Source organism: Trypanosoma cruzi, genomic scaffold, assembly GCF_000209065.1.
Source record: "Trypanosoma cruzi strain CL Brener 1047053517061 genomic scaffold, whole genome shotgun sequence".
NCBI classification, from domain to species: domain Eukaryota; phylum Euglenozoa; class Kinetoplastea; order Trypanosomatida; family Trypanosomatidae; genus Trypanosoma; species Trypanosoma cruzi.
Genome location: NW_001849525.1, coordinates 235,599 through 250,215, shown reverse-complemented (window position 1 = coordinate 250,215; position 14,617 = coordinate 235,599). Strand labels below are relative to the sequence as shown.

At 50.1% G+C, this 14,617-nt stretch overlaps 5 protein-coding genes across 5 annotated transcripts, besides 18 other annotated features; all 5 read right to left on the bottom strand.

The window, feature by feature from the left end:
- Tc00.1047053508799.290 (hypothetical protein, conserved) lies at nt 1-663 on the bottom strand (the record flags this gene model as incomplete). Its single annotated transcript, XM_814724.1, has 1 exon — nt 1-663. A coding segment is annotated over one exon (663 nt), but the record flags the coding sequence as incomplete, so codon positions are not given.
- Nucleotides 1-3,601: a sequence feature (heterozygous, non-Esmeraldo-like haplotype).
- Nucleotides 1,255-1,306: a microsatellite.
- On the bottom strand, nt 2,962-4,686 carry Tc00.1047053508799.280 (hypothetical protein, conserved; the record flags this gene model as incomplete). Its single annotated transcript, XM_814722.1, has 1 exon — nt 2,962-4,686. The coding sequence occupies one exon, from the start codon at nt 4,684-4,686 to the stop codon at nt 2,962-2,964; it is 1,725 nt and encodes a 574-aa protein (XP_819815.1).
- Nucleotides 3,602-5,096: a sequence feature (areas not merged during assembly with more than two copies in the genome that could not be assigned to a particular haplotype).
- Nucleotides 5,097-6,160: a sequence feature (areas merged during assembly that could not be assigned to a particular haplotype. This can correspond to areas where the two haplotypes were merged or to regions with more than two copies in the genome that were merged during assembly.).
- Nucleotides 5,352-5,378: a microsatellite.
- Tc00.1047053508799.270 (hypothetical protein, conserved) lies at nt 5,864-7,660 on the bottom strand (the record flags this gene model as incomplete). Its single annotated transcript, XM_814721.1, has 1 exon — nt 5,864-7,660. The coding sequence occupies one exon, from the start codon at nt 7,658-7,660 to the stop codon at nt 5,864-5,866; it is 1,797 nt and encodes a 598-aa protein (XP_819814.1).
- Nucleotides 6,161-6,865: a sequence feature (areas merged during assembly that could not be assigned to a particular haplotype. This can correspond to areas where the two haplotypes were merged or to regions with more than two copies in the genome that were merged during assembly.).
- Nucleotides 6,866-7,646: a sequence feature (heterozygous, non-Esmeraldo-like haplotype).
- Nucleotides 7,647-7,908: a sequence feature (areas merged during assembly that could not be assigned to a particular haplotype. This can correspond to areas where the two haplotypes were merged or to regions with more than two copies in the genome that were merged during assembly.).
- Nucleotides 7,909-8,626: a sequence feature (heterozygous, Esmeraldo-like haplotype).
- Nucleotides 8,254-8,305: a microsatellite.
- Nucleotides 8,627-9,561: a sequence feature (areas not merged during assembly with more than two copies in the genome that could not be assigned to a particular haplotype).
- Nucleotides 9,562-14,617: part of a sequence feature (areas merged during assembly that could not be assigned to a particular haplotype. This can correspond to areas where the two haplotypes were merged or to regions with more than two copies in the genome that were merged during assembly.) that runs on past the window's edge.
- On the bottom strand, nt 9,964-11,709 carry Tc00.1047053508799.260 (hypothetical protein, conserved; the record flags this gene model as incomplete). The annotated part of the gene is made up of 1 exon (XM_814720.1): nt 9,964-11,709. The coding sequence occupies one exon, from the start codon at nt 11,707-11,709 to the stop codon at nt 9,964-9,966; it is 1,746 nt and encodes a 581-aa protein (XP_819813.1).
- Nucleotides 11,815-11,882: a microsatellite.
- Nucleotides 11,927-11,948: a sequence feature (AT_rich).
- Nucleotides 11,966-11,994: a sequence feature (AT_rich).
- Nucleotides 12,105-14,333, bottom strand: Tc00.1047053508799.250 (hypothetical protein, conserved; the record flags this gene model as incomplete). The annotated part of the gene is made up of 1 exon (XM_814719.1): nt 12,105-14,333. The coding sequence occupies one exon, from the start codon at nt 14,331-14,333 to the stop codon at nt 12,105-12,107; it is 2,229 nt and encodes a 742-aa protein (XP_819812.1).
- Nucleotides 14,422-14,452: a microsatellite.
- Nucleotides 14,572-14,609: a microsatellite.
- Nucleotides 14,610-14,617: part of a sequence feature (AT_rich) that runs on past the window's edge.

The window sequence follows — 14,617 nt, the reverse complement described above, 5'->3', positions numbered from 1 at the left end:
TTTTCTCGATGCCAGGTGTTTCTCCTCATAGCCAGTCAGGTGGTACGACGGGAGTGGCACAAGGAAGAAACCCGCAGCTCCAGTCACAAAAAACAGCACCATCAGAAAATAGAAGTAGTGGTCCGGCCTCCCGTCAAAAAAGGCCAGCTGGATGCTTCCCACAATGGCGGAGCCCAGTCCGATGTACGACTTCAAAATGGCCACGACAGGGCCCTTGCTGATCGGGAAATGGCTCATGATCGTCATCATGTATACTACGTCATACAGCGTGCATCCGAGTGTCAGAATGGCGTTGAAAACGCTTAGACGCACCACAGAGCCCTCAATTGTCCCGCGAAATGACAGCGCAAACAGCAGCGCCCCGAGAGGAAACAGCACCATGCTCAGTATGAAAATCGGTTTGGGACCAAAGTGATCAAAAATGAAGCCATATGGCATAAGAAAGTAGCCAACCACCAAACCCACCGTGCTGATGGTCGAGATATCGCGCCCAGTAAGGTCGTAACGCGACTGCATCTCCGGCGCAATGAGATTGAAGGCGTAGCTCAGAGATGAGCAGATACAGCCATAGGATCCAAGCAGCAAAATCGCAAAGCGACGGGGCTCATAGATTGCCTTCTGTGGCCCCGTAGCGAGAACTTCAACAAATTGTTCGCCGGTCATGGTTCACGCCAAGCCGATTGGATGAGTGCTCTTCCAATTGATATAATGGTTGCAGACAGAGTGGCCCCTATTATATCTGTGTCTAAGATATATAGGTATATAGATATGGATAGACACGCGTGTGTGCTTCCCTCCCTTAAAACCCACCGTCTTTCGCATGTCAACACGCAAACCCAAAAAAAGTGAAAGAATAGAAAAGGCGCCTCAAAACGACACACAAATATAAATACCTACGCACAAAGGACCGGCCACGGTGTGCCGCACAGTTGGTGGGGCTCGCCCCCTCCCCCGTCCGTTCTTGTAAAAAGTAAAGAACACTCCGAAAGAAAAAGGAGGAGAGGCAATGGCAGTAGACAGAGTGAGAAACGTCATCAAGCGCCCACACAAAAGAGGACAACAGATCTAAAGTTCCCTATCGCGCCACCCTCACGCTCCCTCCAACAAAACAAGAAACAAATGCCAAACGCATATGTTGCTTCACTCCTCACTACCTTTCCGACTGGCTGCATGCGTCCTTTTGACTCTCCGCCCGTGAATGCTGCGTCCACGCCTAAACACACAACACACAACCGTAATATTATTCCACGTCTAATATACCAATACATATATGCATACATACACACGTAAACATCGACATATACATGCCTTCAGGTTTCGTCTGCAGCAATTCAACATTTAATGAATCCGACGCAAAGAAACAGACAAGTACTACACATCATACACACATCCATTTTATGAAATATTGATGGAGGAACAAAACACACAAGCCCAAATAAAAAGAAATAAAAGAGCACGCTTTCAGACGTGCAGCATATAAACAAGTGATGATACCGTGGCAATAAAAACAAGCGGAGAAATTTAGACGGCAACAAAAGCTTTGAAAAGCCACGCTTTCGTCTTAACGCACAAGGACATACCGCCATGGAAGCAGACGCATGTGCGCCTGTACTGTCGTTGGGATGCCTCAGGTTCCTCGCCATGTGCATGGAAGTAAAAACAAACGCGCACCCAGGCACGGCACGGCACAACATTCCCAAAAATGTGACACGGCAACCAAAAGCAAAAAGGAATGCAGCTTGGATTCCGTGTACTCCGCATCCCCGACGCCTCAGAGGAGATTTGTCCCACACTCATGCACCGGCAAACAGACAAATTCATTAAGAAATATGTGTAAGCCTCCAAAGGTGGCTGTCTTCAAAAGGGCCCCGCAACCGCCGGACTCCCCTCCGCGTGAGGGCTAACAGCGGGGGAGGCGGGACAGAAAAAAACTGCCCTCGCTGCACTCCAGCACGGTGTCATCGGGGGAAAAATTCAGTTAAGAAACAAAAAAAGGCGGGAAAGTTCGTCAAAACACAATATCACCAAGATAAACACCCTCGTCTTCGCACGTTCCTCTCCACGGGCCCCCATCATACATCAAAAACATGGTATGTATCCCCGCCACCGTAGAGAGTCAAAAGAAATGAAACCAAGTAGATACGAGAAAAACAAAGTCAGGCGCTCCTACCCCTCCTGCTGTGTCATTTCGTGCTCACGCACCCATGAGATACATACGTGGTGACACCTTCGCACTCTCCTGGCAGCTCTAACCAAATACACACGGGCATAAATTGACACCATGGAAAGAAAATAGAAAGGAAAACAGAAAAAAGAACACATACACACAAGGCGCCTCGTAAATTAAGGGATTTGAAAATAACGAGTGGCAAGCACACCACGTGGATTTCTTTTCCTTCCATTGGTGTTGGGTGCCGCCTCTGCTGCTCCCCTGGTGGTGGTGCCCGCTGTCTTCGCCGTGGTGCCAGGGTCAATTGCCCCGTATTGTCGGGGGAGCCAGGAGCCAGCAACGTTTCACTCACGGGGCCATTGTTGTTCGCGCAGGGCTGACGGCAACAGCCAGCACCCGGGCCTGCCGCGTCTTGCAGGGACACAGCCGTAACGCCATGAGGGCTGGGGGCACGTGTCACCGCAACGCGGGCCATCAAATCTATTTTAAAAAACACAAAACAAAACAAAAGGCTCTGCCGCTACTCTCTCCTCTCGGATCTCACACGCACACACGCGAGGCCAAGAGAAAAAAAACAATGGCAGCAGCAGAGGCGGCAGTGTCAAACGCCCATCTCTCTTGTGATGAGTGAACACGACCGACGCCGTTCTCTTTACATTCATCCTCGTGGAAAACGGCATCGTGTGCCGCAGCACCCACCCTCAAGCAGCCGTTGTCATCAGAGGAGTATTCCGTAGTCGGTGCACTCCCTTCACAAAAACCGTCCACGTCATCCCTCACAAATAATTCACTCAGGCCCACAAACCCCCGCCTTCTTGCTGCTCCTCAAAGAGGCGACGCCGCTCATCCAACACCTGACGATTAAATTTCACGTACTCCCAGTGCACATAGGCGTTGGATATGAAGGCCGTCACGTTGAATCCAAGCATCACAAGCAACGGGAGCTGCACACAAGCACAATCCAGGCAAACATCAACACCTCGCCTTCTTGCCTCCCGCGTGTACCACTCGCCGTACAGAAGGCGGTTCAGGAAGACTGTAGAACTCACTAACGCAAGGAAAATAAAATTGTAGTGCTTGGCGGGGTCCTTTGCAAAAACAGTCCGAGAAACCAACACAAGGGAGGCTGCACTGAAACCGTTGCCAATGGCACACAATAAGTACGGCAGCGGCAGTGCAGCCCTGGGCACCACGAGGAATAAAACCAGCGACAGGATCACGAACACATCAGCCAAATAGACAGAAACGACAATCGAAACCCTGTCCTCGGCCTTGCGTTTCTGCGACCAGACCTCGAAGTAGCTCATCAGTAGCCGACCCGCCGCACTTCCCACCCCGTTCAGCACCGTGAGAAGCGTTTTGATGGCGTTGTCCACCTCTTCGTCAGCAAGCGCGGCGTAGAGAAAGCTGGCATTGTAGATGATCACAAACCCAGAGCCCGCAATACAGAAAAAGCTACAGAGAAAAGCCCACAACTTCAGCGTTTTCAGGTTCTGGAGAAAGGTCGTCTGGTACTGCGGCGCAATGTAGTCGACGTCCGTCTCCACCTTCTTCGGGGGACCACCAGCCGCCGCACGCTCGTTCGCCACCTCATCACCCGCACTCGGTCTCTCCGTCCCACCGCAGTCATCCTCCTCCCGTTGTGTCTCCCTCCTCTCAAGGCACGAAACGGGCAATGCCATCAACGGAAGTGCCACAAGGACAGCAATCAAGATGGACGCAAATATGATGCGCTGCGTCCTCCCCCACCCCAGATACGCAACCAGTGCGCTCTGCAGTGGCAAGTATATAACCAGCAGGACAACAAACGCAATGCCGATCGCGAAGCGAATTGTGGGTGGTTGCTGGCGGAGGTAAACGGATTTGCGTGCCAGTCGTCTCTCCTTTTCCTCGATGCCAAGGTGTTTCTCCTCATAGCCAGTCAGGTGGTACGACGGGAGTGGCACAAGGAAGAAACCCGCAGATCCAGCCACAAAAAACAGCACCATCAGAAAATAGAAGTAGTGGTCCGGCCTCCCGTCAAAAAAGGCCAGCTGGATGCTTCCCACAATGGCGGAGCCCAGTCCGATGTACGACTTCAAAATGGCCACGACAGGGTCCTTGCTGATCGGGAAATGGCTCATGATCGTCATCATGTATACTACGTCATACAGCGTGCATCCGAGTGTCAGAATGGCGTTGAAAACGCTTAGACGCACCACAGAGCCCTCAATTGTCCCGCGAAATGACAGCGCAAACAGCAGCGCCCCGAGAGGAAACAGCACCATGCTCAGTATGAAAATCGGTTGGGGACCAAAGTGATCAAAAATGAAGCCATATGGCATAACAAGGTAGCCGCACGCTGGGCCAGCCATACAAGTGGCTGAGGCACCGCCTTGGTCCAGCTCATTAACGGCTCCGCGTCTATCCAGCAAGGAGATAAATGCCAACGAGGATAGCTGCACAGGTGCTGGCAGGCATGCCCAGCCCAACACGAGGAGGCGCCGGGGTTGAATTATGCGCCACCGCGGTTCCATGGCCAGCCGCCCAACGCGGGGCGCATCCACGGCATCCACACTCACCTCTTCCAGATGTTCTTCCGCGTCGCAGAGAAGATCGCGGAACAAATGCGTATAAATATGTGTCTATGTCTCCGCCTCGACCAATCGACCGCTACAAACCCTTCGCCTCCCAAAAGAAATGAATTCAAATAATTAAAAAACAGCAAGCATGAAGACACCAAGAAAGAATGACGCAGCAGGGAGTGTGAGGCATGTCAGTTGCGGTAAATGTTAGCAAGAGCCCTGCATGGACAGTCATTATAAACCCCATTTCCCAAATCCCCAAAAAAAGCGTTAGTCCGTGAAAAAAAAAGGCTTCTCGCTCCTCCTGCATCAGTCTTCCGTCATGCTTCGCAAACAATTCATGGTCCCCTGCCTCACTCCGGCATGGGCTCCGCATGCGTGACAAGAGAGGGGCACACCGGCCAGGCTCGCCTCCTCCCTCGCACAAACAGCGGAGGTAAGAGAGACAACAAATCCCCACAAACATCGTCCCAAATGTGAAGCAAGCGCATGGCAGGCAGCCGGACAAGAGACAAGAAACAGAATAACTAATGGAGGACAGCGGAATTATTTTTCGTTGACAGCCTCTCGGCAGAAAATATAAAAAACAACGCACTGAAATTGAGGCCAGCAGGAAAAAATAAATAAATAAATAAATAAATAAAACGAGAAAAAAGGAGTGCACTGAGAGGCCTCCGTTTTGGTCAATTTGATTGCATGAGGTCCTCTTGCCCCTTTCGCGGGATCTCATTTTGTGTTTTTCTTCATGAGAATCGCACTCAAACAAAACACACGTACGCCCAGAAAGGAAGAAAAAAAGAAAATGAAAGTCACAATTCAACCAAAAAGGACCGAGGGAGAAAAGTAAAGGAAAAACAGTAAGAAAAACACTCAAAAACAGAATGAAATAATTTGCCTTATTATCACCACATCCTTCGCTCGGTCCGCGTGCACACCGCCCCGCAATGCTCCGTCAGCGTCCCCGGAGACTCACGCGCGGAAAAAAGTGACGCCCGCCAAAAAAGAAAAAAAGAATCAACAATGAAAAAGCCAAAACACACACGCAACCCACCAGCATACGATGAAATATAAATAAATCAAACATATCATCAAAAATAAATAAAATAACGGCGCGGCAATACAAAAAAAATTATGGACGTGCCACCTTCATGTCGTTGGCCGGCGTCGTTGTTCGGTTGCCGGCATCCTCTTCCTTTGTCCTCTCCTTCAGACGGCGCCGCTCCTCAAGCACCAATCGACTGAATCGGCGGTAATCCCAGTCAAAATAGGCAGCAGAAAGTATTCCGGTGAAGCTAAGAACCATCAAAAATATCAGGGGCATCATCACACAATTCCGGCCAAGGCAAACACTGCCGCCTTGCTTCTCAGCCTCCCGCGTGTACCACTCGCCGTACAGAAGGCGGTTCAGGAAGATTGTAGAACACACTGATGCAAGGAAAATAAAGTTGTAGTGCTTGGCGGGGTCCTTTGCAAAAACAGTCCGAGTAACCAACACAATGGCGGCTGAGCCAAAACCATTGCCAAGGGCAGCCAATACGTACGGCAGCGGCAGTGCAGCCCTGGGCACCACGAGGAATAAAACGGGTGACAGGATCAAGAACACATCCGTTAAATAGATAGAAACGATAATCGAAACCCTGTCCTCGGCCTTGCGTTTCTGCGACCAGACCTCGAAGTAGCTCATCAGTAGCCGACCCGCCGCACTTCCCACCCCGTTCAGCACTGTGAGAAGCGTTTTGATGGCGTTGTCCACCTCTTCGTCCGCAAGCGCGGCGTAGATGAAGCTGGCGTTGTAGATGATCACAAACGTAGTGCCCCCCATGGAGAAGATGCTCCAGAGGAAAGCCCACAACTTCAGCGTTTTCAGGTTCTGGAGAAAGGTCGTCTGGTACTGCGGCGCAATGTAGTCGACGTCCGTCTCCACCTTCTTCGGAGGACCACCAGCCGCCGCAGGCTCTTTCGCCATCTCATCACCCGCACTCGGTCTCTCCGTCCCACCGCAGTCATCCTCCTCCCGTTGTGTCTCCCTCCTCTCAAGGCACGAAACGGGCAATGCCATCAACGGAAGTGCCACAAGGACAGCAATCAAGATGGACGCAAATATGATGCGCTGCGTCCTCCCCCACCCCAGATACGCAACCAGTGCGCTCTGCAGTGGCAAGTATATAACCAGCAGGACAACAAACGCAATGCCGATCGCGAAGCGAATTGTGGGTGGTTGCTGGCGGAGGTAAACGGATTTGCGTGCCAGTCGTCTCTCCTTTTCCTCGATGCCAAGGTGTTTCTCCTCATAGCCAGTCAGGTGGTACGACGGGAGTGGCACAAGGAAGAAACCCGCAGCTCCAGTCACAAAAAACAGCACCATCAGAAAATAGAAGTAGTGGTCCGGCCTCCCGTCAAAAAAGGCCAGCTGGATGCTTCCCACAATGGCGGAGCCCAGTCCGATGTACGACTTCAAAATGGCCACGACAGGGCCCTTGCTGATCGGGAAATGGCTCATGATCGTCATCATGTATACTACGTCATACAGCGTGCATCCGAGTGTCAGAATGGCGTTGAAAACGCTTAGACGCACCACAGAGCCCTCAATTGTCCCGCGAAATGACAGCGCAAACAGCAGCGCCCCGAGAGGAAACAGCACCATGCTCAGTATGAAAATCGGTTTGGGACCAAAGTGATCAAAAATGAAGCCATATGGCATAAGAAAGTAGCCAACCACCAAACCCACCGTGCTGATGGTCGAGATATCGCGCCCAGTAAGGTCGTAACGCGACTGCATCTCCGGCGCAATGAGATTGAAGGCGTAGCTCAGAGATGAGCAGATACAGCCATAGGATCCAAGCAGCAAAATCGCAAAGCGACGGGGCTCATAGATTGCCTTCTGTGGCCCCGTAGCGAGAACTTCAACAAATTGTTCGCCGGTCATGGTTCACGCCAAGCCGATTGGATGAGTGCTCTTCCAATTGATATAATGGTTGCAGACAGAGTGGCCCCTATTATATCTGTGTCTAAGATATATAGGTATATAGATATGGATAGACACGCGTGTGTGCTTCCCTCCCTTAAAACCCACCGTCTTTCGCATGTCAACACGCAAACCCAAAAAAAGTGAAAGAATAGAAAAGGCGCCTCAAAACGACACACAAATATAAATACATACGCACAAAGGACCGGCCACGGTGTGCCGCACAGTTGGTGGGGCTCGCCCCCTCCCCCGTTCGTTCTTGTAAAAAGTAAAGCAAACACTCCGAAAGAAAAAGGAGGAGAGGCAATGGCAGTAGACAGAGTGAGAAACGTCATCAAGCGCCCACACAAAAGAGGACAAGGGATCTAAAGTTCTCTATCGCGCCACCCTCACGCTCCCTCCAACAAAACAAGAAACAAATGCCAAACGCATATGTTGCTTCACTCCTCACTACCTTTCCGACTGGCTGCATGCGTCCTTTTGACTCTCCGCCCGTGAATGCTGCGTCCACGCCTAAACACACAGCACACAACCGTAATATTATTCCACGTCTAATATACCAATACATATATGCATACATACACACGTAAACACCGACATATACATGCCTTCAGGTTTCGTCTGCAGCAATTTAACATTTAATGAATCCGACGCAAAGAAACAGACAAGTACTACACATCATACACACATCCATTTTATGAAATATTGATGGAGGAACAAAACACACAAGCCCAAATACAAAGAAATAAAAGAGCACGCTTTCAAACGTGCAGCATACAAACAAGTGATGATACCGTGGCGATAAAAGCAAGCGAAGAAATTTAAACGGCAACAAAAGATTTGAAAAGCCACGCTTTCGTCTTAACGCACAAGGACATGCCGCCATGGAAGCAGACGCATGTGCGCCTGTACTGTCGTTGGGATGCCTCAGGTTCCTCGCCATGTGCATGGAAGTAAAAACAAACGCGCACCCAGGCACGGCACGGCACAACATTCCCAAAAATGTGACACGGCAACCAAAAGCAAAAAGGAATGCAGCTTGGATTCCGTGCACTCCGCATCCCCGACGCCTCAGAGGAGATTTGTCCCACACTCATGCACCGGCAAACAGACAAATTCATTAAGAAATATGTGTAAGCCTCCAAAGGTGGCTGTTTTTAAAAGGGCCCCGCAACCGCCGGACTCCCCTCCGCGTGAGGGCTAACAGCGGGGGAGGCGGGACAGAAAAAAATAACTGCCCTCGCTGCACTCCAGCACGGTGTCATCGGAGAAAAAATTCAGTTAAGAAACAAAAAAAGGCGGGAAAGTTCGTCAAGAGACAATATCACCAAGATAAACACCCTCGTCTTCGCACATTCCTCTCCACGGGCCTCCATTATACATCAAAAACATGGTATGTATCCCCGCCGCCGTAGAGAGTCAAAAGAAATGAAACCAAGTAGATACGAGAAAAACAAAGTCAGGCGCTCCTACCCCTCCTGCTGTGTCATTTCGTGCTCACACACCCATGAGATACATACGTGGTGACACCTTCGCACTCTCCTGGCAGCTCTAACCAAATACACACGGGCATAAATTGACACCATGGAAAGAAAATAGAAAGGAAAACAGAAAAAAGAACACATACACACAAGGCGCCTCGTAAATTAAGGGATTTGAAAATAACGTGTGGCAAGCACACCACGTGGATTTCTTTTCCTTCCATTGGTGTTGGGTGCCGCCTCTGCTGCTCCCCTGGTGGTGGTGCCCGCTGTCTTCGCCGTGGTGCCAGGGTCAATTGCCCCGTATTGTCGGGGGAGCCAGGAGCCAGCAACGTTTCACTCACGGGGCCATTGTTGTTCGCGCAGGGCTGACGGCAACAGCCAGCACCCGGGCCTGCCGCGTCTTGCAGGGACACAGCCGTAACGCCATGAGGGCTGGGGGCACGTGTCACCGCAACGCGGGCCATCAAATCTATTTTAAAAAACACAAAACAAAACAAAAGGCTCTGCCGCCACTCTCTCCTCTCGGATCTCACACGCACACACGCGAGGCCAAGAGAAAAAAAACAATGGCAGCAGCAGAGACGGCAGTGTCAAGCGCCCATCTCTCTTGTGATGAGTGAACACGACCGACGCCGTTCTCTTCACATTCATCCTCGTGGAAAACGGCATCGTGTGCCGCAGCACCCACCCTCAAGCAGCCGTTGTCATCAGAGGAGTGTTCTGTAGTCGGTGCACTCCCCTCACAAAAACAGTCCACGTCATCCCTCACAAATAATTCACTCAGGCCCACAAATCCCCGCCTTCTTGCTGCTCCTCAAAGAGGCGACGCCGCTCATCCAACACCTGACGATTAAATTTCACGTACTCCCAGTGCACATAGGCGTTGGATATGAAGGCCGTCACGTTGAATCCAAGCATCACAAGCAACGGGAGCTGCACACAAGCACGATCCAAACAAACATCAACACCCCGCCTTCTTGCCTCCCGCGTGTACCACTCGCCGTACAGAAGGCGGTTAAGCAGCACGGAGGAACACGTGGTGGCAAAGAAGCAGAAGTTGTAGTGGAGTCCAGGATCCTTCGCATAGATGGTATTAATTACGAGAATTGTTACCGCTGCAATAAATCCATTGCCCAGTGCCCCAATAACGTACGGAATCGGCAAAATATCCTTATTGCTGATTGTGAGAAAAAGGACTGCCATCACGATGACGGAAATGGTTGGTAGAAAAAGTGACAACGTAATGGGAATACGATCTTCCGCCTTCCTTTTCTGCGTCCAAACCTCAAGGGCGCTCATTAATAAGCGACCCGCCGCACTTCCCACCCCGTTCAGCACCGTTAGTAAAGTATTAAGGGAATTGTCGACGTCCTCCCCAGACATGGCGGCAAAAATAAAACGAGAGTTGGTTAGTACGACAAACTCTGTACCAAGTGTGCAGAACAACGACCAAAAGATGGCCCAAAGCTTCACCGTGCAAAGACTCTGTAGGAACCGTGTCTGATATTGCGGCGCAACGTAGTCCATCTCCAACGTCGGTAAAATTGCTGTTCCATCGTTATCTGACACTGGTTCTTCAACGGGAGTCACGGCGTCGCAAGAAGAAGAGCGCCAAATTTTCCAGCTTCGGTCCAGAAAATTGAACGGCATGGCGACAATGGGGTAAATGCCCAGAGAGACAATTGTCACAATGGCAAACGCATTTCGATACCCCCATGACAAATTCAAGTACGCAATCAACGCACTCTGTAACGGAAGAAACAAAATAAGAAAAACGACAATCACAAATCCAATGGCAAAACGCATGGATGGCGGTTGCTGCTTTAAATATATGGCCTTCGTCATGATGCGTTTTTCGATCTCCGCGTCTGTCAAACGGCTTCGCTCGTAATCCGTCAATAAATAGGGAGGCTGGCGTATCAGTATTAAAGCTAAGACACCAATAACACCACCAAAACCCATTAAAAAGAAGAAGTAGTTTGTTGGACTACCCTCAAAATAGGCCAACTGAATCGCCCCGATAATTGCGGATCCCAGCCCAATGTATGTCTTCATTACAGCCACAACTACGCCCTTTCTCGTTGGAAATAAACCGAGAACCGTTACGACGCATGCAAGGTCATAAACGCCCGTGCCAAAGTTAAAAATACCGTTGAATATGCAAAGCCGCAACACACTGGCAGCAACGGTCCCATTGAATGTCAGCGCCATGAGCAACGAGCCCACAGTGATCAATACGAGTCCAATCACAAACACGGGCGTCACACCAAGGTAGTCGTAAACAAAAGCATATGGTATGCCAAAGTAGGCAAAGACAATACCCACTGTGCTTATTGTTGACATATCTGCCTGAGAAAGTTCATAAGCCTTCTGCAGATCACCACTGAATATATTGAACCCATAAGAGAGAGACACGCAGAGACAGCCATAGGCACCTGCCACAAGCATGCCAAATCGTTTCGGCTCACTGATCCGTTGAGTTTCACGGGGAAGTTCGCCATTGACTCGTAATTCCTCTTCCCCCATCTATTGTGGTCGTGTCCCGTAAGTATTTGTATGTATTTATTTATTTATATATCTTGGAAGAGTTTCAATTCCCTCGTTAACTCAAAGCCTAATTTCTAATTATTATTTTTTTTTTTTTTTTTGTTTTTGTTTTTGTTTTTGTTTTGTTTTTTTTTTTTTGTTTTTTTCCTTTTCAGTGGCGGTCCGTGTAAGATCCAAATGCTGTGGTGAGTGCGAGAATAAATAAAAATTTATAAAAAGTTTAAAGGTGAGGGGCAAAAAATAAATAAATAAATAATAATAATAGAGGCGCATGAAGTGAGATGAGCAAAAGGAAAACAGAAGGAGAGAAAACCATAAGGAACGAATTGACAGTGTTGCTTGTGGCATGGGCCCTTCCGCCTGTCTCTTGCCCGTCAGATAGCCGACATGAGAACACCACACAACTCCTTCAGTATCGCCGTGGCCGTCGCACCGGAGCTGTCATCGACGGTTTTTTCCTTCTGCTTCTCCATCTCTCGTAGGCATTCGGGCAGCAAGACGTCTGACACAGGAGCGTAACAAAACACACCCAAAGGAGCTAGAAATCGCAACCAGCGACGAACACGCCACACAAAACGACCCACAACTGCTGCTTTTAGTTCGCTTTTTGCCTCATGCAAAAGCCACCGCTGCAACGCGTAACACTGACGATATAAAAACACAGACATAATAACGCAGCATACGTTGCACACCATCAATGAACATGGCGAAGAGGAAGAAAAGGCAGAAAAAAACCCCAAGAAAGACTTCATGTGCGGAGGAATCAAAAGCATTAGGCGTGTCTTGTTCCTTGAAAGTTGTCCGTCCGACGTCGCAGTAAACGTCGAAGCCGGTGCCGAGGAATGAACCAAAGTAGACGGCTGAACGATTTCCTCCGTCGCAAAATCAATCAATGCGTTTCGAAGCAACGAAGCGGCCAGAGAAATATCTGAACTTGTGGGAACCATCCGTGTCTGGCTCTTGAACTTCACAGTGTCCTTTCTGCCGGTGTCCGCGGTTTGGGGATTCTGCCCGTCGGCGCGTGGACGCTTAAGTCGCAGCGTCAGACGCGGGCCATCTTCTCGTTTCTGTGATCCCTCTCCTAACGTCGCCACGGTCGTATGGACTGGTGGTACAGAAGTGCCTCGTCCGTGGGCGACCGCCAGTGGAACGTCGCTAAAGGCAAAGCTGTTCAGCAAAATCCGCAGTCGGGCGTCAAGCTCCGCCGTCTGTCTCTCACGCGTGTCCACCTCGCTCGGTGCCAGCATTGTTTCCAGGTGGCGCCAGACACGTTCTGCGATGTACAGCTGCGCAGCGGGTATTCTAAGCGCCAACGCAGCAAGAAACGCCGAAATACTGCAAATTCCCTCGTCACCACCCCATTGGGCCCCTTCGCTCAGCTCCCCGTTTAGGTCCTCAAAGGAAGGCACAAAAAGTGTTACATCCGGGTGGTCCAGAGCGCTACGCACATACTGCGAGGCCATGCTGTGGCCATGGTAGAGCGAAAGAAGCAACGCATACGCAGCTTGAACTACAGCAGCTCGCCCACGCTGCGGTTCCTCTTGAGAACCATATGCCTCGTCTTTTTCCACCAAACGCAATCCATGAATCAATGTGCGACGCCACAGAGGATCCATCTCGTCCGTCGTCAGTGAGAAAACCGACGATGATTTTGATGATACAAGTGGCGCCACCAAAAAGGAAGAAGTTTCCTTCCTCAGTTCCGCATTTCCTGAAAGTGCCTCCATCCGCCCCTTATCATAATCATGCTTGCTCTCGCTCAACCACAAACACAGCAATGCATGCGTCAAAAACGTTGAAGCTCCCTCAAAGTTCGCCAACAACTTCGCCTCTGGCTCGGTGTCGCCCACAGTACCGGTGAGGGGATGCACCAACGCACGCAGTGCTGACGGCCAAAAATTAGCACAGGCCCCCTGGCTCAGTAGCCTGTGCATTGGGTCAGCGGCGGCGTCGGCATCTGGAGCAAAAAAAAAAATTTGTCGCCACAAATCGCGCCACGTCTGTGGCACTGACGGTCCCACTATCGTCGTTCGCAGAAGTTGCAGCGTGCGTGCAGGATAATGCAGCGTCAAGTACGTGGCAAGACCCGGAGGAAGTTCTCGAAGAGACCATGAATGCGGCAGTGACGCAGCATTTGAAGAATTCCACGACTGAAGCAGCGCAGCCAACAACTGTTCCGCGTCTTCTCCATGAAAATCTACAGGCGGTTGGTTCCTTTCCATTTCCCCGCTCTTCCTCAAGAGAGAGAGAAATGGCAAAGAGCACTTTTTCCGTCGTGACAGCATTGTTGTATTTTCATTATCGTCAATCCTCGCCATCCGTTCGGCGGGTCTGATGTAAAGCTCGTGACTCTGCCGCACAATAGCAGTAGTGCTGTACGGCGGGCTGAGCTCTTTAAAAAGAAACTGACGGCAGACGTCGTGTTGGAGGCCGCCTGCAGAAATGAGCTGCAACGTCAAAGCACCCCTTTCCATGGCAGACATATGAGGCAAAGCCACACGTGCCGTTTTCTGCACTATAAAGGAGAGAACGGATTCAATTAGAGTCCCCGCTGGTCCGTCTTCTGCTGCACAGACCGCACAGAGCTCGAGAACAGTGTCCATTCTCCCAGCCAGTGAACGCCGCCGCCCCCAAACCCCCTCCCCCCCTCTCCCTTTTGCACTTCGCCTTCACCATTGAGGAGCCATTTCGATAAAAATAAAAATAAAAATAAAAAATAAAAGTCACATGAAAAGAAAAAAAAAGTACACCGAAAACACGTCAATATTTATATCCATGCATGAGATACGGCAGCACAAATTTATGTATTTATTTGTACATTCACAACAGGATTCACAGGGCAAAAAAAAAAAAAAAGTAAAATAAAAAAAAAAATAAAATTAAATAA